This window comes from Podarcis melisellensis (genome assembly GCF_964234715.1).
Source record: "Podarcis melisellensis genome assembly, chromosome: 5".
Lineage (NCBI taxonomy): Eukaryota > Metazoa > Chordata > Lepidosauria > Squamata > Lacertidae > Podarcis > Podarcis melisellensis.
In genome coordinates this window covers 54,275,894-54,301,886 of record NC_138537.1, presented here as the reverse complement: position 1 = coordinate 54,301,886, position 25,993 = coordinate 54,275,894, and the positions used below count along the sequence as shown (strand labels likewise).

General features: G+C 39.7%; 1 protein-coding gene across 13 annotated transcripts in view; it reads right to left on the bottom strand.

Annotated features, from left to right (window-relative positions):
* The window catches only part of TACC2 (transforming acidic coiled-coil containing protein 2), a 153,379-nt gene that overhangs the window by 3,731 nt on the left and 123,655 nt on the right, over window positions 1-25,993 (bottom strand). For 9 of the 13 annotated variants that reach the window (XM_081912584.1, XM_081912578.1, XM_081912583.1 and 6 more), the window contains 8 exons: window positions 21,086-21,147; window positions 20,720-20,835; window positions 19,566-19,722; window positions 19,060-19,200; window positions 16,858-16,947; window positions 9,424-9,567; window positions 8,001-8,077; window positions 5,854-5,897 (listed from right to left, as the gene is read on the bottom strand). In XM_081912584.1, coding sequence (XP_081768710.1) covers window positions 5,854-5,897; window positions 8,001-8,077; window positions 9,424-9,567; window positions 16,858-16,947; window positions 19,060-19,200; window positions 19,566-19,722; window positions 20,720-20,835; window positions 21,086-21,147 — 831 coding nt within the window. The remainder of the gene's footprint in view (window positions 1-5,853; window positions 5,898-8,000; window positions 8,078-9,423; window positions 9,568-16,857; window positions 16,948-19,059; window positions 19,201-19,565; window positions 19,723-20,719; window positions 20,836-21,085; window positions 21,148-25,993) is intronic. The other 4 variants (XM_081912586.1, XM_081912582.1, XM_081912585.1 and 1 more) reach the window with 3 other exon arrangements.

Genomic DNA, 25,993 nt, shown 5'->3' with positions numbered 1-25,993 from the left:
TTTTAAATTTTATTTTGTTTTCTGATGCAAGAACTAAATTGACCTCATTTCTCCTCATGATACATTCTAAACAAGCCTTTCCCAACCAGGTGCCCTCAAACTGTTTTGCACTATAGCTCCCATCAGCCCCAGTCAATGACCAGGGATTATGGGAGTTGTAATCAAAAATATGTGGTGGGCACCTGGTTGGGGAAGCAGGTTTTAAACAAAGTAAAGAAGTGCAGTTTGGCTTTTCTCCTTTGGAACAGAAGCAGGCACTAAACACAACAGAAATGTTTCTGCCTGGGAATTGCCTTCCGTTCTCTAAGAAACTTGCTTATTCCAATGCAGTGCAGTTATTAATTCAGCAATACTGATTAGGCTTCCTGTTGATAGAAAATGAGCTCAACTTACATCAACCTGAGGCAGCAAACTTAGAATCATTACGTTCGTGGAAGTGCTAAACACAGCAAACAACACACAGATCTTCACTTTTAAAAGTGGTTGCTCCAAACAAAATAACAACCCCCACCCCAAACAACACTATGCACAAGGTTGTTTCCACCTGCCACACCACACCTCCTTGCCCTAGAAGTCTTCATGATGGGACTGTTACTATTAACTATTGACTTCTTAGTGTTATATAGCATATTTTTTTTTACCATGGTCACCATATGATCGTTCTTAGGCTGTTTATTTTCTGTAAACGCTTTTGAGCACAAATGTATCCATGGTAAGTAAAACCCTCTTTGACTATGATTGCCAAAAATGGGATATACTTCCTGCATCTCAGAATGTGGAGATTTGCTCTCTTTTTTCTTACACTTCTGGGGAGACATCGAAAGTGGGAACTCAGACACCAGCACTAACTACAATGAAATGAATTTGTTGTCCCTGCAACTAAAGCTTGTACATCTCCAGCTGGCTAGAACCCAAAGAGGAGAAACATGTGCATTAAAGAGGGTTATATGAAATTGGTCATGGGTGGAAGAAACAGTTTCTGTATATAATTTTATGTACCGTTGTCACTGTACACACACTGAAAACGCTGAAACACAGTCTGTTGGTAATGACATATTTGTCGTTTTACCCTGTTTCGGGGGTTAAAATGAAGCCTGCTATCAGAAATCTGCCAATCCTTTCAAAGGACATTGGCTATCATTGCCTGGTATTTCTAAGCAGATACGGCAAATACACAGAAAAAGAAAGAAAAGGAAAAAAGAAATGCCATATGCAGGTGCCAAAGTTGGTGAAAGCATTACTTACCAGGCTTGCCTTTGTTTTGGAATTGCAAGCAAAGAACAAGAAGCAACAAAAATGGAAGCAAAATAGGAAAAAAAATCAGGGAATTTAATCAAGAAAGCAGAAAAAACTTAAATGCAACAATCTGTAACGCAAAAAGGGCAATATCCCCTTATTTCAATGTTGAAGAGGTAAATAGCATAATAATCTTGAATGAATGAATGTAGTTTCAATTGTCAATTGAAGCAATGAGAAGCCAACATGTGAATGAATGGTTCAACAAGGAAGCTGTGGGGGGTCTGTAAACATGAAAGCATAAGAAATGGGGAGGGCTATATATGGAATTGATACTGGCAAAACGTTCAGTGCAAGGGGCCATTTGAAAAAAAGCTTGCATAATCTGTGGGTGAAGTGTTTGCTTTCAGATTTGGTGATATTTTACTTTGCAGACTCTCCTGCCAGCCTGTACTTCTCCTGTAGAATGCATGGTGCCCACAATGTTGCAAACACAAAAAACAATGCAACACAAAAATTAATTTTTGAATGCAGGTGAACATGCAATAGGGGCTGAAGCAGAGGCACATTGAAGCGATTTAACAAAGGAGATTATATGAAGACAGACAAGATCTGAAAGGTACACGCCAAAGGATACTGAGGATATAAGCTCCTGCCTCACAGCTCCTATTCATAACTGCAGATATATTTTCATCTACATTTCTGGTAAGAGTTGCGGTACTGTGTTCTTCATTAGTTAAGACACTTCTTTAGAGCTTTCTCAGAACTACTTGACCCAATTCAGCATTATATCGAAAGGGATTAGCAAAATGCAGTCACAGCTGCAGATTTATAAAGAGCTCAGAAGGGTCTCTTCAAGCTATAAGTGGAAACCATTCTGATGAGCTGTTTCTTTCCCTTACTTTTCTTCGGCAGAATACTAATGTGACTCCATCATCTGTATACTGCACAATCAATATATTTTTATATAAACACCGGGTGATCTTGCCGCATGTCTAACCAAGCAAGCCACCAAGTAAGCAAAATTCCCCATTCCCAAATTGGAATGTGAAATCTTCCTGTTATGATATAAAGTAGGAATGGGGGGTACCTTTGGCCCTTCGGGTGTTGCTGAACAACAATTCCCATCATCCCCTGACCACTGGGGTTGATGGGAGTTGGAATCCAATAACACCCAGAGGGCCACACGTTTCCCATCCATAATATAAAGCATCCTGCCATAGGAATTTTTAAGCCACCCTAACTAATAATAATAATAATAATAATAATAATAATAATAATTAATGTTAGTACAGTTTGGCATCTTGGGCATTGAGTCTTGAAGCCACTGTGGAACATGTGAAGATCAAAGTCATAAGGAATATGTGCCAAAGCATTTCTGATCTCCATGAGCTGGCTTATCCTGTCCTTGGCCTACATTAGTTCCACCTAGGGGACTAGTAAGGAGGATGCAATGCACAGTGCACAGTATTAGAAGCAATATTAGCACTGGTTTGTAGAAGGTTTCCCCCTCTCTCCTATATTTCTTCTAGGATTCACCATCTACGCAGACTCTCAGGAACCTTTCCAAGCACATGCCTCTCTGCTCCATCACGCACCTAAATAAATGGATAACTTATGTTCTCCACAAAGAGCCACTTAGAGGAGAGGGTTTAATTTATGTGATTATTCCATAGTGTCCAAAGGCAGGGGAAAATGTGTCTTGGGACATTTGCACAGAAATAATGTAATTTAAGGTGTATGGAAGAGGGGACACATACTTCTACCATGTGACAGTCAGCCAATGAAGCTTATGAACTCTACCTGCCTACAATAAAAAATGGCAGCAAAGTCCACTTTGGGTGACTATCACAAAGGTTTCATCCCAAGTTTGCATCTTCACCAAAGCACTTGAATCCCTATGGATACAACCCTATGTATGTTTCCCTGGGAGTATGTGCCACAGAGCTTATTGGGAATTAGTTCTTAATAAATATGCCCTGTAAATTCAGTCTGTAGTAATTTCATCTTAACTTGAGGGGGGGGGGGACAGAGGGAGAGCAGAGCTCAGTTCAGATTCTGTTGCTCTGGTGATGAAATTGTATATCTTTTCAGAAAAATTAACCACCCAAAAAAACACAAAGCTCTTGAGTTAAAAGGAAGAAAGGGAACAAGAGTCCTGACTTCAAAGTCATATCTGCAGTGAATAGTTCCAGTATCCACACCACCAAAGATGACACAAAAGATCATATGAAGCCATATGATCAAATTCAAGTGCTACAGTTAAGTGGGTTTGGCTTTGAGCACTGCTTATAAGGAAGGCAATCCAGGAATTATACCTAGCCAGTCTAAGTTCTTCAGAAGAAGAGGATGGTACAAGTGTAACAGACAAAATAAAATAATGCCTTTTGAGTGTGGTGTCTGGCATCAGCAAACTGTTCTAGTGACTCATTTCTGTGAAGGGAATAGACTGGGAGATGACAAATGGAATAAATTCATCAGAAGCTATCAAGGTATGTTTCTATCTATCTATCTCTTTAATTGGGAAAAGCTAGAGCTAAAAAGCAAAATGCTAGTGATGAGCAACTTTGGGCAATTTTTAGGATGTTATGAGGGACTACCATGCTTCACAAGCAGACACAGATGTGTGCAATATGCATTGGAAACTGCTAACAATAAATGTATAATGCTGATGCTGAATGATGTTGACGGAGGACAACAGAAGAAACAGGCCAGGAAGTATTATGAAGAACAGACAGACACAAATTAACCCAAACAAGTATGAATATCATATTTTAAATCTATAAACATACATTTTAATGGGTATATCAAACTTACCCATTACAAATTTGTAACTGAACTGTATGTGCACATATGGTACTACATTCCAGAATTGTACTCTGTACTCTGAATAGCTGGGCTCTACTACAGAAAACAAACACTTAGTACTCCTCAGTAGACTGAGCTGTGCTAGTCTGTTTTATTTAAACCTGGAAGTAGATGAGTGGTTGTTCCATTGCTATGTTAATATGATCTCATGAATCTACAAGATTCATATTAGCACTGTACTCACCGGGCAGCTTTGCAATTTTTTTTTTAAAATTGCAAATATGTTACTTGGGTTATGGGAAAGAAAGACCAGAATTATATGGCTTCCAAAAACAATGTACATATTTTAAACCCTTCAAAGTGATGTTCCTTTATGTGGCTTTAGTCTGTTATTCCAAATGAAGAGAACTTTGCTTTTAGGGACTTAAATAATACTTCCAAGCTGCTGATAGTCTAAGCCCAGCAGCATTTTTAAGACAAACTACCTTATAAATAATAAGAATTTATATGCTGGAGCTTATGCTCTACTAATAACATTTGTCTGTCTTAAAGGTGTTACTAGATTCAATATTATAAAAAGTCTAGTGCATTTTAAGCTAATGACTGACAAATGTATGCCACAGAGTTGAAGAGCTTCTGACTAATAGCCAAGCTGGTTTGGAACAGAGTTTCTAAAAGAAATATCAATGATGTCCAGGAGTGTTAAAACATTTTCAGATCTAAAATTTTATAAACATTTATTTGTGAAATATTTATGTAGGTATTTGAAGACAAAATACTGGCCTGCAATCAGATAGAAAGGGACTTTTTTATTCTCTTATTCTTTTGCAGAGTGAAGTTTGTTAACTAGACATCTGCCTTCTTACTCCCATGTTGGGTCAACTGCCATTACAAAGTTGACTCAGATCACATTTGAAGTACCGCACATAACTATGGCATCTGCCCAGATTTCCTTGGGAACATTCTAATGGTTAACATTCTAACCAGCTTTCAGATGAACAAGGGATTGGTAACAATTGCCAAGACCTTCTTTAGGCAGGACCAAGTGTTTGCACACATGAAGTGGGGCTCCTGACCCACTTTCATAGAATCAGCTTTGTGCACTAGATCATAGACTAATTCTGAGACTCTCAGAATGAAGTGGTACCTTTAGGAAAAAGAGCCATAGATTCTGTTCTGCACACAAAACTACTTATATTGTGCCTGAAATAGTGCCTGGAGTACTTAGGATCAGATTGCCAGTTGCTAAACATTTCAATATCTAATCATTTGTTCTTGTTTGAATAATTTCATGGATCAGTGTAGCCCATGTGGTGCTCTCCAGATCTTGTTGGACTACAACTCCCATCAGTCTCAGTCCCCTTGGTCAGTGATCAGGGATGATGGGAGATGTAGTTGAACAACATTCAAAGGGCACCATGTTGGCTTGCCCTGTTACAGATCACCCATGGAGAAGTAAAGACATCACCTTTTGGCAGGAGTAATTAAGCAGAGAGCTTTGCCATTCTGATAAAAGTAATACTGAATAATGAAAGGACTTTCTGAAGATGGAGCAATAGATTCTATCAAAGATGCCTAGGCTGTTGTGTACAAAATCAAAGTGATGTGACCAGCTATGTTGCAGATCTCTGTTTCAGGAGAACGCGAGACTGGTTTTCCAGGACTAATTAGTAGCTTCTGCCCCCCTAAGATACCGTCACAGTTATTGCTTATTTTTAAGACTAAAGGAACCCAACTTTAAATAAGTTTTTATATTCTCTTATCAGAATGAGGACAGAGAAGTTCATTTTTCATGACACCACCACCTACCTATCATTTGGGCAATCGTCTTCTCATACTCTGAAACAATTTTCCTATACAAAAAGAAGAAAAGATAATGAACATACATGAACAGAAATTAACTTTTGCAATGGCATCTCTTAAGGAAAAGCCTTATTAAATACCTTCAACATACTTAATAAGATAAATGTAGCTGAGTAACAACAGGGCAACACTCCATCAAAGCTTAATTGATACACAGCACAGCACACGGGGGGGGGGGTATTAAACTCATGTCCTCATCAAGATATGCAGTGCCATGTATTGTGGCCTGTCTAGTATTAGATTAGCCTTCAAATTGGTGCCCTCTGGATGTTTTGGACTGCAATTTCCATTTCTTCCAGCTGGCATCTGGGAGAGTCAGTGAAGGGTGTGCTAGATACATTCCCTCTTTTGCTGTAGACTTGATCAAGGGGTTAGAGAACACATAAGTTATCTTCTTATGAGTAGGCTTCCTTGTCAGTCCTTAAGAGACCCTTTTGAGTATCTTACTCGAGGGGACTAATAAATCTATTACTGAGCAGATAGAAAGATATCTGAACGTCATAACTTTTAGACCTGCCATGATCGTTAGTTTCCAGCTTGCCATTGTTAATCATCGGTTCTACTGAGGATTAGATTTTTTACTTTGCATATTGTTTGATAGATTGTAATAAATACTTGATTGATTGACTGATTTGATTGATTCTTTGCTTCCCTAGTCCAGATGGGCCATACACAAATGAAAGCCTTTATCAAACTACAGCTGACTGCAATCTTGACAGGCCTGTAATATGGAATATTTGAACTTGCCAAAATTTGGAAGCAATCTGCTGGTTAATTTTTTTGTTATAATTAATTTTGTAAGCATCATCACTCTGGAGCAAAGTCATATCTACTACTCCTCTGGAACACCAAGTGTCTAAACCACAACAAGACTTCTGAAGCAAGTCATCTACACAATCTGCAGTGATGATGCACCAAAGACTTCATAATTCTACAACACTTTTGGGGATTGATCCAAGTGTATTAAAAATCAATGAAGGTTTTGTCAAAGGCTTTAACCGAAGACAGTTTGTTCCCTTTTGCTATTCCATATGCCTAACTGGTGAATTCTTAACATGCAGAATACAGTTCATTTTGCCAGGAAGTGCATATTTGCAGAGGGGTTGTTGCAGTAAAAACAGCGGCTTGCCTCATATTATAACAAATCTTATATATTAAGAAATAACGAGGACTTACATTCTTGTTTGGGGAAAAAAAAATTAAAAAAATCTGTGATGCCATGACAAATCCATAATGTTATAATTTTATGAAAAAGACATAAAGCTGTCAAGCAAAATGACAATTTGAAAGGTTTGTCCTCATTTTAAAAACACACTCGCATCCTATTACATCCTCATTTTAAAAGCACACCCTTGCATCCTATTTTGGATTTGTTCTCAAAAAGAGGCTAGCTGGAATAAGCAGATTAAAAGTGATTTAGGAAGCTGATCCTTGCCTTTCCAGAGTGAAATCAGGCTAATCAACTGTGACTAGCCTTAGTCTGTTATGTTTGAGTGATGAGTCATAGTTTGCCAAGTGAATATTCAAGGCAGTTTGCATGTCAATCTGTGCTGCCTGGTAAAAAAATAATAATAACCTGATGATGTTGGGAATTCAAACCCATATTAGGCATACTCTGTGAATGTGGATATTGCTGGCATATCTGCAGGAGATTCTAACAGCTAACTGCAAAGTTTCGGAAGAATCCCTTGCAAAAGGCATTTTTTCTGGTTTGTGTTTTTTGGTTCCTGTTTTTATTGTGCATTTTGTGTTTTTATTATTGTATCTTTATGTGGTGAACCGCCCTGAGATCTATGGATGAAGGGTGGTGTACAAATTTAATAAAGACATAAATAAATAAATAAATAAATAAATTAATAAATTAATAAATTAATAAAACAGTACAAGACTAATAGATAGGATTAAGCGGTATTCTGGGCATTTTGTTTGTTGTCTTCATGTTACTAAAGATCTGATGCAAAAAATAAATAAATCGCAAACAATTTTGAACAGCAAATAGCAGCAATGTAGAAATGCTGTTTTATGTAGGGATGCCTTTGTATGTTAACAGCAAGTCTTCTGAAAGCACAGGCATAAAAAGAATAAGAACCCACCGCATTTCCATGACTTCCCTCCTGCTCTCTTCGTATTTGTCTTTCCATTCTGACACCTCTCTTTCCTTAGCTATGATCTGTTACAAGAGGAGAAAGAAGCCTGTTAAATCATCTTAAAGGCACAAAGCATCTTCTTAAATCATTAAGAGAATGGGAAGATTTTCAAATAAAAATGTTTAGGCATTTCCTGATTTTACCGTTCCAGAAGATGTTATGGCTAAGCAGAAATACCATATTGGCTTGAATATAAGCCACACCTGAATATAACCTTTAAAATGGGGGGGGGGGGAGAAAAAACACCCGAATATAAGCCGTTCCATTCCTCACTGCTCCTGGCTGCATACTGGGCCGAGGGTGGCGTTGCCGGCGGCCTTTCCCTTTCCTCGCTCTCTCCATTCCTGACCTTGGGAGAGGATGGGGGACTACGTGCAGGGTGGACACCGCTTTACTGCACTCCTGGTGCTGTTTGTCCTGCGCTCCTGGCTGCATACCACAAGGTCGCAAATATAAGCCGCACTTTAACTTTTCACGGTCAGAATTTGGGAAAGAAGTGAGGCTTATATTCAGGCCAATACGGTAAAGTGTGTCAAATCTATATCCGGGTTTTGCTCTAGCCAGCAAATTGTCACAGAGATTGGGCTGGGATCTTTCACTATTGTTGTACATGTAGAAAACTGGTGTGAGCCATACTGACACCTTCATTTGGACTCCCATTCTAGCTAATATACAATGCTGCTCTAATCTTCTGAACCTTCATGTTACCTTTTTCAAGCATACATGCTGTATCTCACACCATCAGAGAGAAAATTGCGCAACTGTCGCTCCTCACTTCCCTTTTACGCATGTAGCACTGATATAAGACAATCTGCTTGGCTAAAATTTGGCCAAAGGCTTCCAAGCCCATAAATCCAATATGCCAACGAACATGGTGCACCTGCTGTATACGTTTCTCTCCTGGCTAAACAAAATAGTTGTTCAGAGATACATCTCATGCCTCAACTGTGTAAGTTTTCCCCCACAAACAAAAAATTATCACCCAAAATTTGTTTCTATTATGCAGAGCAGAAAAAGGTGTACAATTGAGGGAGAGTGAAGAGAAGCTGTATCATAGCCATGGTTGAGGTTTAAAATGCTAATTAGGAGCACTCCAGGGTTAGGGTTAACCATGGGACATCATGCTGAACTGGAGGTAAGGGTGTTGAGAGACAACTTATGCCTAAGTAGAATTATTTATTGAAACATTCCACTGTGAACCATGGTTAGGAAGCTGCTGGCATTACAACTGTACTAGCTCATTGCTTCAACACGCTAACATAGTCATTCATTTTGCACACAGGTAAACCTCAGAACAGCTGCACTTAGGAAAGCCTACTCATTTAAAAAACAAACAGACAGAATTTTATCATTTAGGATTATGGGTTACCTCCTCTCTGGCAACTCTCAAGGCAGAATCCAAGTCTTGCTGCTGGTAGAGCAAACTGGAGTTATTCTCTCCCTCCGAGCTGCTTATCCGAGAGTACAGTGCACTTTTAGAGATGGACACATCAGCTGAGATGGCAGGGTCTCTCTGTTCATTAAAAAAGAGAGGAATAGCATTGATCATTAACCATATGCTCCACTAGTATTTCAGGTATCCATAGTTTTTTTTGGGGGGTGGACAATGAGGAAATGTGAGGTTAAGATGAATGGAAAATGTTCATCTGTATATAGCTTAGATGGTGCTATACAGATGAGAATGGAATTGAAAAACAGAAAGTGTATATAGAAAGGTGTAGTCAATGATATATTACTCAGAGTGGACCCATTGAAATTAATGTCAGGGACTAATGTAGGTCCATTACTTTCAGCGAGTAAGAGTTTGTTGACTACAGCTCACTGTGCTATTCCGTTCATTGTATTTTCTGTTTTTATACTTTTATATCTTTTACTTGTCAAAGCCCTGGTAATAATTGAATGGCTCTGGAGTAATTATTGAACATAGCAGAGGCTACTGGGAATTCTGATCTTTCTAGATGAAGCACAGTCAGGTTGAAAAGTTCATCAGTGCCTAAACATGAGCACCACACAGTCTTTCTGCACAAGGGTCAGTTGGAGAACTCAGTGTCCTGGGGTTTATGCCTCCCTGCTCATCCAAGTTCTAGAGTCACAATCTGCTGAAATTCACTACTTCTCTCCTAAGATTGTTATCTCCCCTTTAAGACTGTTATCATCCCATGCCAGACCCAAGACTGGACCTGCTGAACCATGCACTACACCAAGCCAAGGCAATAGAAGAACAAATGCACATGAAAACTAAAGTGAAAGCTTCTGCATGTGAAGATAGGCTAGGGTCAGAAGCAGAGAGGCCATCAGGCTTTCCCCCGTTGGTCTGCCCAACTCTTCAACATCTTTTCTTTTTTCTTTTAAATTTTCCAGCTTCTGCAGACGAAAATAGCAGCAGGATTGTCAGACATGCAGGCATGTTTGCCTGGAAGCAGTCAGGTTTTTGCTAAAAGATGTACGCATGCAATGTCATAAAAGCAAAACAGTGATAAGACCATCAAAAGCCATTGGCTAAGATAGTCTAGGGATACAGTACTGATTACCAGGTAATGTCAGAGAACGTATGGCAACCCATGTCTGAAGGATAGATTTTGACAAATTTCCATAAAAATAGCATAGAGTGAGGAGACGATTCCAATAGCTTCACTTATTTATTTAATGAAGATCCAAATATTGTTGGACTTCAGCCCACAGCTTTTATACACCCCGGTATAAAATAACGACTTATGGTTCACCGTTTTTCATTTTAGTATTAAACTTATTATCACTAGCACCACTAGAGAGCAGTAACTTAAGGAAAGTTCTGCAGATGGGGATCATATTCGCAGACCACATGAAAAGAGAATATGATCACAACACTTATTAGGTAACTCAGCTGTACACAACTAATTCACAATATTTATGGATGATCATTAAGCATGTAAGCAAACCAAGATTAATCTAGAGTCAAGCAAGGTAAGTTTAACTGGGAAACTATAAGCAACAAGAGCTATTGTTTACATGAACATACTAGGAGGCTGGCTCAACTATTTCTTTGCATAGGATAAAGGAATTTAGAACTCTTACTTTTGTTTTTTGGGAAGCAAACCTGTTTCTTTTCCACTGGCCACTTTTCTTGTACCAACACTGAGAGCATTATACAAAATAAGAGAGGCAGATGACCAAACCCAGCAAGGCTACTTAGAGCTAGATATATAAGAGACAGGAATTTTAGTTCATTTCCTTCACTCTGCAAAAAACTATTGTGCAGTACCTTGAAGGCCAAACACCACAGGATGCTAAAAGCATGTTTGCATTTAACAGCCAAGGTTTTTAAAAATGCAAATACCATCAGCTGGATGGAAGCTGATAATTATCAGGATATCAGAAGGCCTGGAGGGGAGACATAATCCCTTCCTTCTCTGCTTTAGTGCTGGCACAAGACTTTCCTCTGAAGCTGCAATATGCCCTGGGAAGAAGACTCCCACTGGTGCCAATGCTGTGATTATCTGCCTCCTCCTCACATGTGCACAAACCTGCATGTTAAGTCAAAGACACATTTAGCGTCACATCTAGTTCCGCCCTTAATCAAAGGCCCTTCGAATGCCTCTGCTATAGCAAGTATCTCTCTTACGCTGTATTCAGAATTTGTTAGTAAGGCAGGGGTGTGACGTTTTAAGGTACAGTTTCTTAAAGGTAAAGGGACCCCTGACCATTAGGTCCAGTAGTGGCCGTCTCTGGGGTTGTGGCGCTCATCTCGCTTTATTGGCCAAGGGAGCCGGCGTACAGCTTCTGGGTCATGTGGCCAGCATGACTAAGCCGCTTCTGGCAAACCAGAGCAGCGCACGGAAATGCCATTTACCTTCCCGCCAGAGCAATACCTATTTATCTACTTGCACTTTGATGTGCTTTCGAACTGCTAGGTTGGCAGGAGCAGGGACCGAGCAACGGGAGCTCACCCCATCACAGGGATTCGAACCGCCGACCTTCTGATCGGCAAGCCCTAGGCTCTGTGGTTTAACCCACAGCGCCACCTGCGTCCCACAGTTTCTTATGAACTATTAATTTACAGTATCAATATCAACAAGAAATTTAAGTATGACCACAATTCCTCTCATGGAATTTGAGCAGGTCTATCAAAAGAGCAAACCATATCAACAATGGCCTTTGTTGAATCTGAACTTTGATTCACAGCGTGCCTCATCCAACAAACCGAAATTTCTACCCTCTATCGAGCAGGATTAATGTTCCTGCAAAGTCATCCAGTAGATCCTATTATAAGTAATCTCCACTTAGCTACTGTAAGACACTGTAGCTTCCAGAGGATTCACCCATTGCTTCTTCAGTTGACCTTGGCAATGGTGGCGTAAAGTGGAAAGTTAACCAAAAAGTGTGCTTCCTATCCTAACAAGACATCAGAAGAAACTATCAAGCTCAGATTAAACATGGGGACTTAAACACCGGGACTTTTCCAGTATCAAATTTTCTGGATTATCCGTCAAAATCAGAGATATAACATCTCTTGATTGCACTTAATTAGCTCCTCCTCCAGTTTCCCCATTATTTTGCTAATCCACTCAGGAAAATATCTGCATATTTCATAACTATGAATTAAAAAGGAGTTTTGAACTTTTAACATTACAGAGAAAAGTATTTCAAATAATGTTCAGCGTAACACTTAGCAGCGGCTTTGTTCACACATAACTCAGTCAAGCAGAGCATGAGACTCTCAATCTCTCAATCTCAGATTGCAGCCCCACACTGGACAAAAAGATTCCTGCATTGCAGGGGGCTGGACTAGATGACCCTCATGGTCCCTTCCAACTCTGCAATTCTATGATGCTATGATTCTATAACTAAACAATGGATGCTCCTTAACAGCTAAGTGTTAGGTTCAATCCAGAAGCCCTGATTTAAAAGAAACCCATGCATCATAAAGCATGCTTTGAAGTTGGCTTATTATGAAACTGACCATAATGTGGTTTAAATCGAGATTTCTAGCCAGGGCCAGATTTACATTTGATGAGGCCTTAAGCTACTGAAGTCAGTGGGGCCCTTTATATATCCAACTGTCCTTTGTCAACAACAAATTGTCACTGTTTTTTGTGTTGAATATATGCTATATGATAATTTATGGACCTAATAGGTATCTAGAGCCATTTGCACATAACAAAATATGTATTTAATCAAAGTAATTGTTGAACTGAAATACAATTAATAAGAAGTATATTAATAGTGAAATACTTTTAAATTTTGGAGGGGACCCCAAGGGAGTGGGGCCCTAAGCTTTAGCTTGTTTAGTTTATATGTAAATCTGGCACTGTCTAGCTCAAGTATAACACTAAAGTGAGATTTTACAAAAGTGAAAGTAAATTCTTCTGAAATTCTCCCCTTGGGCATGCGGGTAGAGGAATAAGGAACTGTGTGTATGTTGAGGCTCATCCACATAGCACTAAAATACCGTTTAGCATTATATGCAAAGCTGCCTAATATTATAGTAGTAAACTAGGGCTGCTTCGAGCTTTATTTGGTAGATTATTAAAGATGGTCCTTCTTTCTAACAAGTGCATGGTTTTGATCCTTACGTTTCTTACATTTTGTTAAAGCTCTCAAATGTAATTAACTGATTAAAAGTAAGATCATTAATCAACCGGAATCATTTAATCACTTGGCAGCTCTGCTGTGAACACATTCCACTATAGGTGCTTTCTAATGCGAGGTGTTTATGCGTGTGTTAAAGATGGCAAATTCCAAGGCTAATCCTCTCATAATGGCCTGGTTTTCACATCTCACTAAGTCAAGCCCTGCCTGCTTGGGACGAGATCACGGCTGCTTTACTCCTGGTCATTCTGCTACCATTTAGATGAGTGTGAGTCTGGTGGTCTAGCTCTCTCCAGAATAACCATGAGCTGTAACCCATATATGTATTGTTTTATGGCTCATGGTTTGTCTGTGAGAACCCTCTAAGCCAAACCATAGCTTTACTCAACCCTCTGCAGCAGCAGAATGACTGGGGAGATGCAGAGAAGCAGTAATTTACTTTGTGGGAGCACATACAACTTGCTCATTCATGCTAAGCTGGTTTACCATGATGTCTGAACTAGGCCACTGTCTATCTTTTATGGGAGGGACACAGTCATAATTCAGATAATCAGAAGTCCAGTCGTACAGCAGTGCTAATTTACATGGATCCATATGGGCTGGATCTAGACACATCAAATAAGTGTTTCAGTTAAATGTGTTGTAAATTTAAACAGGGAAAACAGGTAGAGAAAAATGGGACTCCATGGAGCCATCTGGTGGCACAATGCTATATCACATATACAAGGCATATAAATTGTTTTTCCTTTCCCAATCTAGCTGAGACCATGGATACCAGTCTAAATGCAAGATGCGCAGAAAAGCTATTAAGATGAAAGAGATGCTACCAGATATCAGATCTTCAGCATTAAAAAAGGATAACAATATCAATCTTACCACATCCTATTTCCTTGCTCTATTCTTTCTTTTTTTACTTTGTTTAGTGCTGACAATGTACATAATCTTGAAAATATTGGGGGGGGGGTTGTGGATACTACCTATCCAGTGCTTTTTTTCTAAAAAAAAAGTTTAGAGGTACTCTCATTTTCCTACTCGTATTCCTACTCAATGAGGCCAAACTTAGATTCACAAAATGTTTAAGGGTATGCGTCCCCCTGCGCCCCCCCGAAAAAGCACTCTATCTATCTATTTGAATGATCTAAATGACTATTTATCAGTTCCTCTGCTGCCACCTTTCCCTCAAAGAGAATAAAACATTCCCAATGTCTTCAGAGTTCAAGAACAATCAGAAAGTTTTACCACTTTCACTTCAAACTGTCCTTTCAAGCTTTTTGACTTATCTACTTTGCTCCCCTTTTTCTAACCACAAAACGGCTGACTTACAATTTTGTTCAAATGGAACTTAACATGCAGAATTAGTAGTCTTTTAAAATAATATGGGTTCAGTTCCCATGCACTTATTTATACATACACAAATTTCCCTAAGTAAAGTAATTTTTAAAACCCTGTTCGTAGCGTTCTGCAAAATAAATTGACCCAGCCGCACCATAAACTGATGGAAAATTTTTCATTGGTTTTAATAAGAAGGGGATTACACTCATTGTGCCCACTGAATCAGCAGCTGAGCTTCAGGTTATGTAATTAGGCTGAGCAATTCATAAAAATGGGTTGGGGGGGGATAAACTTTGCATTTGCAAATCAGCTTGCCCGTCTAATCCACACCAAGTGCAGTTATAGTGCTATGGTGCAAGGGTATTTAAGATGGCTAAAATCACCTTGGGATTGGCTCCACAGCTGCCCTGCCCGGTTGTGTACATGTGGTGTATGTGTGCTACAAAACAAAAATGAGTTCCAAAAGCACATGCATACAATATGCTCAAAATTTGCAAATATATGTTTCCTTTAGGGCAAATATCAGCTAAATGCCATGGCAGTAAATAAAAAAAGGGACTGAAACCACACACGTACCCCGCTCCAGTCAAACCCCATGAGCTGTGACCTTTGCATTACCACCACCGCAAGGGACCCTGCAGAGCAGCTGTGCACATCAAACACACTCCTTAAGAGCTAACATTTCACTCTAGTCGAGACCACATGCATCACAGAAGCAACCCCACACCAACATGGCAACAGCCAGCATGCTGTAGGCGTTATCAGGAAGGAAACACTTTAGATCGCAAAGAATAAAGAAGATTTGTGTGTAGGGAGGCTTTCTCCCCTTGCTTAGAAACTGTCAATTCTCCTCCCCCTACCCCACCCCATTTTATTTTTAGTCCTGTTGCTTAGAAGGTTGAGATGTGGTTTGGCTGAACTTTTAACCTTCAAACACGTAAGGCAAAACGGGTTAAGATGTTTAAAATCACTCCTCAAACAGCAAAAATGCTCCCCCATGCAGTTTATAGCTAACTAAACATCAGCCCTTGGAGTTTTATGTATAGGTAATTTAGACAAAATCCTGCTTCTATAAAACAAGCCTCAGGGCTCACTTCGAGTACAGATATTGTGCCTGGCTATTACTAATGCTATTCATTCACGGATATAGACAATTAAATTTTAAATTAGAATTTAATTAAAGGTGTCTCCCATTTTAAGAAATACACTCCTGGACACGGATGCTTAAATTAGGTGTCACACTTGCAGGACATTTTCAAACAATAAAATTCTATAGTGAATGCCGAAAATTTGGTGAATCGTGGCCTACACAAATGAATGCTAACAATGCCAGGTAAATTTTGTGGTTGATTAAAAAAAGAGCTACACGTTTCCCCACTTTTGGACACACAGAAGTGAGTGCTATCACACAGTGCAAGTTAATTGTGAACATTCATCAATATATCCAAGTTCTGGACTTTCACAGCATTTGTCTGCAATTTTCAAGATTTCCACGTGAAAGCTGACTTTCACCAAATTGTGGGATATTGGTCCATTAGGTGTATTTTAATTGAATTTACTGTTTTGATTAAAGCCTCCAAACTGTAAACTGTGCCATGATACTATAATAGTTAAGTGACCAAGCAATCCATTAATCTGTGAAAACCAAAGCAGACTGATGGCCAAAGTTGCATCTGTAGCCAAATACACATGATAGTGATTTTTAAAACATATCTGCAAGTGAAGGTGATAGAATTTGGGATTAGAGGAAGACTCTCGGCATGCTTCTTGATGTCCTCCTAAGTACGAAGGTGCCAGAAACATCACGCAACACCACTCAGAGAAACTTTTGTTAAAAGAAAACGCATTTGGGTTCCTTAAGCTGTGATCAGTTGCACACAAACTGCAGGCAGGTCACAGATACCTCCGTATCTGAGGAGCTGAAAGAAGCCAGGGTAATTTGTCTGGCTAGCTTCAGGGCTTCTATCCTCATTGCAGCAAACTCTAACTCCTCCTGTCAGTGGGATGGTTGTGAGCGATGCACGGGGAAAATGCATTAAGAACATGACATAAATGAATGTCCACATTCGCAAAATGAATGCCATATATCAGTCTGTTACAATCACCATTTGGGGACAACATAGACATTAACTCAGGGTTCAAATGAAACATAAGCAGTACGTGAACAAGTACTTCTAGGGCCAAAAAAATGCTTTCTGGTTAAGGAACATTAAAAATTACTTAAAGAAACAAAATTATTTGTTTTAATCTATTTTGTATTTCTCTTTGGACATTAGTTATATGTTGCTTTCTCCTTCCACCATTCATAATTCAATTGCTTTCAGTTACTTGAAAAATAAACCAGAACTGAATGATAAAAATTATCATACATATTGAACCAAACTTCTGCAACCTGGTGCTTTCCAGATATTTTGGACCACAACGTACATCATACCTGACCATTGGCTATGCTGACTAGGGCTGATGGAAGCTGTAGTCCAAATCATCCGATGAGCACAAGGCTGGTGAAGGCTGCCTTAAGACCACTCACTCCAATTTACTTATTAGAAAATATTGCTAAAAGGTTTACATGCTTGATAATGTGGCATGTGCTACTTCTCTAGCTGTGCAGTACAAATAGTTTCGCAATAGTTTCACCCATACAAAGATTTACTTAGAAGCAAGTCCCACTGAGCTCAGTGACTTACTCCTAAGGAAGTGTGCCCAGGATTCCAGCCTTAGAGAATCACCCTCACAAGACTGACAAGAGGTGAGCCACTGAGGCAGTTCTTGTTCCTGTGTGCGATCCTTTCTACTGGCCGTAATAAATGAGTACTTAATTCTGCCTTGCTTTATCTTGATCTTCATTAAGAAAGTATGCATTTAAGCCCAAAGCTAAGTGCATTTGTAGAACTGACATTTTAATTTGCACTGCAATTCCGCATGTTTGCAGTACAAATTCAAAGGAACAGTTCCAGGAGTCAGAGTTCGACAACCAATTGCTATACCCAGTTCACACACTGGGCTCTAAAAGAGGGGTGTATACAGGTGTGTGGGTGTGTTATAGACTGTAAATTGGTCTGGAGGATATTATTTTTATCATCAGGGACATGACTGGTTCAAAGTCAGTTTCAGACAACTGAATCCTCAACACCACTTTGTGAAACCATTTGCCTCCTGCAAAACTGCCCCCCCCACCACTTGTGTATGTGTGAATACTTTAATGAAACTTGAAGGGCGTGTGAGGATTTGCTTCTGGATCTTAACATTAAAATCATCATGAGGTTGCTGAATATTGTGTTCTCACTCTTAATCATTTATTTTATTATTGTACAGTAGCTTGGTGCAGGATTCTTGGGTAGTTTATCAGTCTCCTGACTTCTTGGAATGTCTGTTCAGAGAATGCTACATCAGGATTATCTCCAGGGGACTTTAAATGAAGTGTGGCTGGCCAGAATGCTGCCTTCAGAGCACTGAAGTGTTCTGGAGGACTGATTTCTTTTTTAAAAGTTAGACGTGTCCTTTATTATTATTATTATTATTAATAACAATAACAATATCCCACTGCTCTCTAATTAATATAAAATAATAATAATAATAATAATAATAATAATAATAATAATAATAATAATAATAATAATAATAATATCCAGAGGAATGCTTCATTGTTCTGCAAACAGTCTTCTGGTCAGTCACACTTTGTGGAGAAACCCCTGAAAATTGTCGTGATGTAATGCCATCCAAACAGGAAGTATAAGATGCTGGAAGATTGATAAGACAACTGTGAACCTGGCACAAAGCTACAGGGGGGGAATAGTTAAAAGCAGTAGTATACACCATTCAAACACCTGATAATGATTTTAAAGTAAGAGCCAAACCCCTGCATGCCATTCCACCCACACTAGCATGTGACCAAATTTCTTGTGCGGACTTTCATTTTATTTTTGCCCATCCCTCACATGAATGGTTAAAATAATATCAACAAAAATATATATTAGCATAGCACAACTTCTCCTCGTAGGCTTGCAGAAGGTTTATGCTGCACGTCCCTTTTCAGACAGGGGCATTAGCCTTTTGCTGGCATTTACAAACACTGAAGGAACACTGACAGACTTCCATTACAAACCTGAAGTTTCTGAGCAAATATTGGGGGGTTCTTTTCTGCTAAGTCAGGCTCTAGATATTGAAGCTGATCACACACTGAAGGTGGATGAGATATCCTACTGAGAAGGGCATCAGCAGAGACAAAGGGGTCCTCGGGTGTGGTCTGAAGAGCAAGCAGGATACAGAACAAGTAACAAAAACTGGCAGAACCACTCATGGTTAAAGTCATGCACGAGCCTTCATATATGTTTAATCTCTAGGGAACTACCAACAAAATCTGTAGTAAATAATGCTTTCCTTCCACCATATTACAACTGCCTGCATTTGCCCCAAAAAGAGAGCATGAATGAGAAAGAGTTTATAGCAAAAAGCTGAAGATTTGCTGTGAGTTCTTGCAGAGAAAGAAACAATAAAAGTTAATTTATCTTAAGCAATTAAACCCTTTTATATTTTAAAAGCGATGGCCTACTTGGATCTGCACTCAAGCTACTTTGCCCAATCTAGAGGGCATACAATCAACCAACTTACTATGTCAAGGTTGTTTGAAGTGGGCTCCAGTTCTTTTGTTTTTGATTTGTCAGGTGGCTGTATTGATGTCTCTTGGCTCACAGCCAGTGATCGTGAAGCTGGATGTTGTAATTTCACTCCAGAGGACAACTGGGCTTCAGTTTCTTCCAAGCTTGACCTGAGATACAATAAAGAACCATGCTTTCAGTTTGCTAGCAAAACCAATACATAGAGCGATGGAGAGTTATGCCTATCTCACAGCCTATACTTTTGCATTAAATCACATTTTAATCCGAAAGTTCTTAATAATAATTATTAATTCTTATTAATAATAGTAAACATCACATACAATGAAACAATTACTTGCGTAGGGTGGTTGTCACTGCTACATGGTCTGGTTCCACATGACACTGATGGATGACTAGCGAACCACACAGGTCAGGAATATGATCCCAGCAAATATATGGGGAACTGTAACACCGGCACAGAACTATATTTATTTCTTTATAAAAAAATTATATCCTGCCTTTCATCATAGCTGGCCTTGGGGCAGGTGAAAAGAATCCAGAAAACAATGATATAGAAGACACAGTCAAATCTACTCATATTTTTAGTGGGGTGGTTTGAGATGGATCTGCCCTTTTATATGTAATATGGATGAGCATTTTAGGATCTTATGCTATTCTTGTTTTAATACTGTGTTTTAACTTTTGTTTGGTGGCTGGGGCAACCCAGTCAGATGGTCAGGCTATAACTATTACTACTGCTGCTGCTGCTGCTACTGCTACTACTACTTATTATTATTAGTAGTAGTAGTAGCAGCAGCAGTAGTAGTAGTAGTAGTGCCCTGCCTCCACTATCAACAACAACAACAACAACAACAACAACAACAACAGAGAGAATCCTTGCTAGTAGCCTTTTATAACCTTATCCTTTATTAATTCATCTAATCCAGCCTTTCTCAACCTGTGGGTCCCCAGATGTTGTTGAACTACAGCTCCCATCACTCCTAGCTAGCAAGGCCAGCGCTCAGGGATGGTGGGAGTTGTAGTCCAACAACATCTGGGGACCCACAGGTTGGCTACTGTGTGCACCATAATGTCCATAAGAAGGCCTAGTTCTAGTTGTGATGATTACTACAAGTAAGTATTCTTTTTGAAAATGCAGTGAAGTACCCAGAACAAGGAGTTGTAGAGTCTGATAATCGGACTGGAGGAGACTTGACTGGACTCTCCTGCTGTGCATCAAACATAAGGTACAAAGATTGCTTTGTCTGAGCGTCATCATCCTGCTGTCAGAAAGAAGAGAGAGAGAAAAATTACAGTGCATCTTCTATAAACCGAAGCTTTCAGCCACCTCCATACCCCAAATGAAAAGTGATGAAGTGCTAAAATTTCTCTCCCAATTTTCAGTGATGCCTCAAAATAATTAAGAAATAAAACTCAAGTTGTTCAGTTTCCTTGAATTTACATGATCCATGAGACTGGGGTGACTGTGTTCATCTAGGAGCTCAAATAAGAAATCCACAAGTGGAAACTTACAGGTATGGAGGAACCAATCTTCTCCATATATTCTATTTCGTAGGAATTGCCATACTCCAGATCTGCAATAAATTGAAAAGTGTGCTTGTTATGGTGGTGGAAGTACTCTTTGAGACAATAACAAAAGCCTAGGGGCTTGCCAGCTGATGCTTTCCTAATGAGCACAAAAATCAAAATTGGCAGATACAACTCAAAACATGCTGAGTATTGATCTTTGCCTGCATATCAATCAGAGCCCAATGGCACAAACAAGGATTATCCAAGTCGTTCATCGTGTAGGCCTTATGTTAGATATCTTGTCTTCGTCCCCTGCTTTCTTCTTCTCTGAAATGGCCAAACACTTAGATTTTATTTGCCCAGAGTGCTCTTCCCCTCTCTTAAACCATTAAATTAACAATGATGTATACTTGATTGAACTTTCTGTTCTGTACGCCCAAACGGAAAATCATATTCACAAGCTGATGCATTCAAATTATGTCACTTCTATAAACTATGGGGCTTTTATCTAGGAATTGTGGTCCCATTATTATTTCTCTCTTGACATGAAAATGACTGAAGTGATAGGCTGTGAACACTCTAACATGGCAAAGGACCACAGAACAGCCTGGCTGCCCTTAATTATTATGTAAGGCATGGGCTTTCATGTCCTTTCAAAGCAATGTTTTTAATAGGTGCTATATATCTAATCCAATGCATGGCGTGCCATAAGACCCACACATTCAGCAGTGGGAGGAGAGGTGTGGGAAGGAAATATCTGACTGATGCATGGAAACAGAGTGATTGTGCCAAGCTTAGAGCCACTTGTTACTTAACAATATGTACCAACCACAACTTCTTTATATTTCACTATGACCGTCATTTAAATGAGGACGTGCCAATTAAGATAGACTGTACATATATTTTGTTCTCAAGCATATATCTTTGGAAGCAGGAACACCTTAGAACAGTGGCAGATGGACTTCATAGTTGTGAGAGCTACTTCTCAGCCAACCGAAGTCTACCAACTAGAACAAGGTGCAAAATAGGAGCTCAAAAACAGTCAGGAATTACTTGCCTGAGCTGCAGGTCAGAGCTGCAGCAACTGCCCCAGATAACATCATATTCTGGTTACCAAGAAGGGGAGGGGGAGCAGTGGCAGGGTCAGGGCTGTGTGGACACACCGGTTTGGCTCTGCCGTTGACCCACACAACCCTAATCTCACTGCTGCCTCAACCGTTCTCCTTCCAGTAAGTGGCAGAGACACTGCTGCTGGGAGGTTATTGTTGCTGCACTGCCATCACCAAGCGAATCACTCTTGGAAACAGTGTGCCTCACAGGACCCTCTCAGTCCAGCTAACAGTCCTGCCACACAAAAATCCACGCCTAGTTTTCTCCTATCTCAAAGTTTTCTTCGTCTCAGGGAATAATTTAAAAGAGGGGTGAAAAAGTATTCTTGTGTTTGCAATCAGTAGTCAGAATCCTCACTGAACTACCACAAAAATCACACAGATCTACCTAACAGTAGATCTTGATCTACATTCTGCCCACTGGAGAACTACCAGTGTAACTACTATTAGGAACTTCAATGAAACACTTAAAAGGGCACAATGTTAAGGATGAAGTACGCAGTGGGACAGCTGAAAGCACAAGGAGTTTGTTTAGCAAAATTACATGTTTGGCAGCAGGACTCAAATCTGGATGAAAATGAGTCCTGTTCAGATGTTCATCATGGGACATGATTAAAAGAGGAGGAAAGAACGTGGAGGAGGGCACTAGCTCTGCTTCAAAAGCCATCTTCCTCCACATGTTCATTTCAGCCATATTAAGAATGCCTGAAGAGGGTAGTCATGTTTGTTGGTAAACATGGATCTAGGAAGCCCAGCTACTACCAAACAAGCTTCAAGGCAATGGGGTGAGGACAAGCACGGGAAGGGTTCTTAAACATTACCTTGTCCGCCATTTCCTCTCTACAATGCCCAGCTTCTTGCCCCTCAAGTACGGTTTCTAGATGCTTGTTTGCCACAGTGAAGGCAAAGCTGATACATGGGAAATGATGGGTTGCAAAGGTGAAGAGCTAACCATTTCTCCTACAGCTCTACTGCTGAAAAACCCTGAAACCACACCATCACCCTACGACTTTTCAGCTGTTCAGCAGAGACTGTCTTGCTCCATCCCACTTTGAATTTCACAGCCTAATTCTAAAACAAGCAGCTAAAACCTGGGAGAGGAAGTCCCATTGTATATAAGCCCTTATAAATAAATAATGGGCCTCAACAGTTTCCAGCCATTGTTTGGAAGCACATTTCCCTGAAATCAATGGGAATGACTTGTTTTAAGTTTAGAGCAGCAGTGAGGTTTGAACTGTGGTCTCCATTGCAAAAAGTAAGCTTGCATATTCTCCTGCAAGCGAACAGAGTTAAGCATATCACTCTCTAAACACTATGGGGTTCTTTGCATTACAGAATCAATTCCATACTGGATCTACAGGCGGTCATATTAATGGCAGGAAGACACCCTTAAACTGCAGATACACAGAATTATGGCTGGCATCCATAAGCAGACCAAATTTATTATTACTGTATTCATTTCCGAATACTTTCGTCACCATTCATGACACTATTTGTCACTTTGAAACACATGTTTGGGAAATCCAGATGCTGTACTGTTTCATGCTCTCCCTAGAAACATTTGGTAAATTGCTTGTGTTGCTTCAGTTCTGTACTAGAGTTACAGAAGAACACAAATGCACAATTAATTGCACGCTCCTATAATTCCAACCCCTAATTTGCCCTGACCATTCTTCGGTTTCTGCCTTTTAAAGGTTCACATACATAAACCAGGTGTGAAATGAAAGTCCCTGACGGATCTGTCCAACTTGAAATGACCAGGATTCATTCCCTTCCCCCAATGTGCATCAATGACCAGCAGCAAAACATCGGCTACATTAAAAGCACCAATGAAGATTTTGACCACAATCTAGCAGTCCTGATTCATATGTGGCATTCCATGGACACCCCAGGCTTCCTGTTCACATTTGTGAGCAGCAGAGTACTCCTTGTGCGAGGGGGAGAATCCTGCTTTGTGGTGCAATTTCCCTTTGCAAAAGGGAACAAGAAGCCATTGCATTGGGGGCTCTGGATCACATTCTTTGTCTGAAACTTCCACACATTCGATCACCAAGACGTTTCTGTTAATTAAAGGCCTTCCCTTCCATAATCTCATCTAAATGTGCTAATTATGATATTTTGACGTGAGAAAATATGTCAGCTCCATACGCTCAGCGCACGACAGATGAAACATTTCCTGAAATGTTAAATGCCAACATGGCAGTGGTTAAAGCTTGAAAGATTCGACATGGATTTTATCTCTCATGGAGAAATTCACACTTGATCTAATAATAAAATCCAGATAGCTGGCAAAGCTATCATGGTTTGTGTGTGTGTGTGTGTGTGTGTGTGTATCCAAATGTACAGGGATTTTAACATATAAAATAATGTTAAAAATTAAAAATGAAAGCAGATATTATTTCAAAAGCAACTTTAAGGTCAAGACTAAAAAAGTCAACCAGTTCTGAAATAAGCTGCAGACTTGCTTAAGACTATTCCTTTTCTTTATTTTAACAGCAGTCTTTTGGGGACCTCTTCTAATTGCCTCTGAAATCTTGTTATCTGGAAGACACAGCTTTCACGCCCGTTTTGGGTATATACTATTATTACATCAGTTTCAGTCCTTGCGCTGTCTCACAGTAGATGCATAAATCATCTCTTCCGGGTTTGGGGTTGATGAGTATTTCATTTTACTTGATTCCGGAATCAATTTGGCAATTCCTAGCTCTGAAAATAAATAAATGGCGCACCCTATTATAGAAATGGCTTGGGATTCACAGAAGATTCAAATGCTTAATTATCCTGAGTAGCCAGATAAGAATTCTAGTGGATTAGCAAATAAACAAAGAAGGTGACAAGTGTCATACTCAGTTCATGACAAGTGCCTATTGAAGGTAGCCTTTGATATCAGAAAGATATTCAAAGAAAAATCACAGGTGGTGCAAATGATAGTCGCAGAAAGAATCCTTTAATTACTCTGAAAACTCTCACTGTAGCATGAAGAGGAGTCCAGAGGGAAAGTGTGATTATATTTAAATAATCCCAATAGAGGAAACATTATTTGCTGTAATTAACAGGTAATCTGGGCCACATGTTACCCTGTAGACACAAGAGGCAGGAAAATTAGTATGTATAGAAGCTCTGGGTGCCAGTCTGTTTTGAGTTCAAATCTTGTGTTAAATCATTCTAATTATGATTATAATAATCTGTTTTTCTTTAAGGAAGAACTTGCATTCTTTCTTTCTTTTCTTATGCCAACAATATTTTAAATTACAACTTGAGTATAAGCACCTCAGCCTACACTCATTTCATTCATCACAGTTACATCCTTCCTTTCTTCCAGGGAGCTCAAGGTGGTATGTGGTTCTCTTTCCCCATAACCATATAATGCCCCATAACAGCTCTGGGAAGTGACTGGACCAAGGTGACCTAGAGAGCTTCACAGCTGAGTGGGGATTTGAATCTGTCTCCCTGATCCTGGTCTGACACACAAGCCACTATATCACACTGACTTTCCTTGAGAGAGCAAAACTTAGGGAAGCAGAGTACGGCAGCTGTGAAGGGAACAGCTGGGTGAGACAAACAGGGACTGGGGGAAGCCTGAGATTACAGCCTCAGTTGCAAGCCAGATATATCAGAGGGAATGTACAAGTGCTGCATGTTACAAAAGTGACTCTGTGATGAGAAGGGTCCTTTCCACTCACTGGAGTTGAGGAGCCACCAGGCAAAATCTGAAGTTAAGGTACCACTATGGGGTCCTGAGGGCTCTCAGGGGTGTGTGTATGTTATTGGGATTAAGAAATCTGACAAAAGAGCAGGGCCT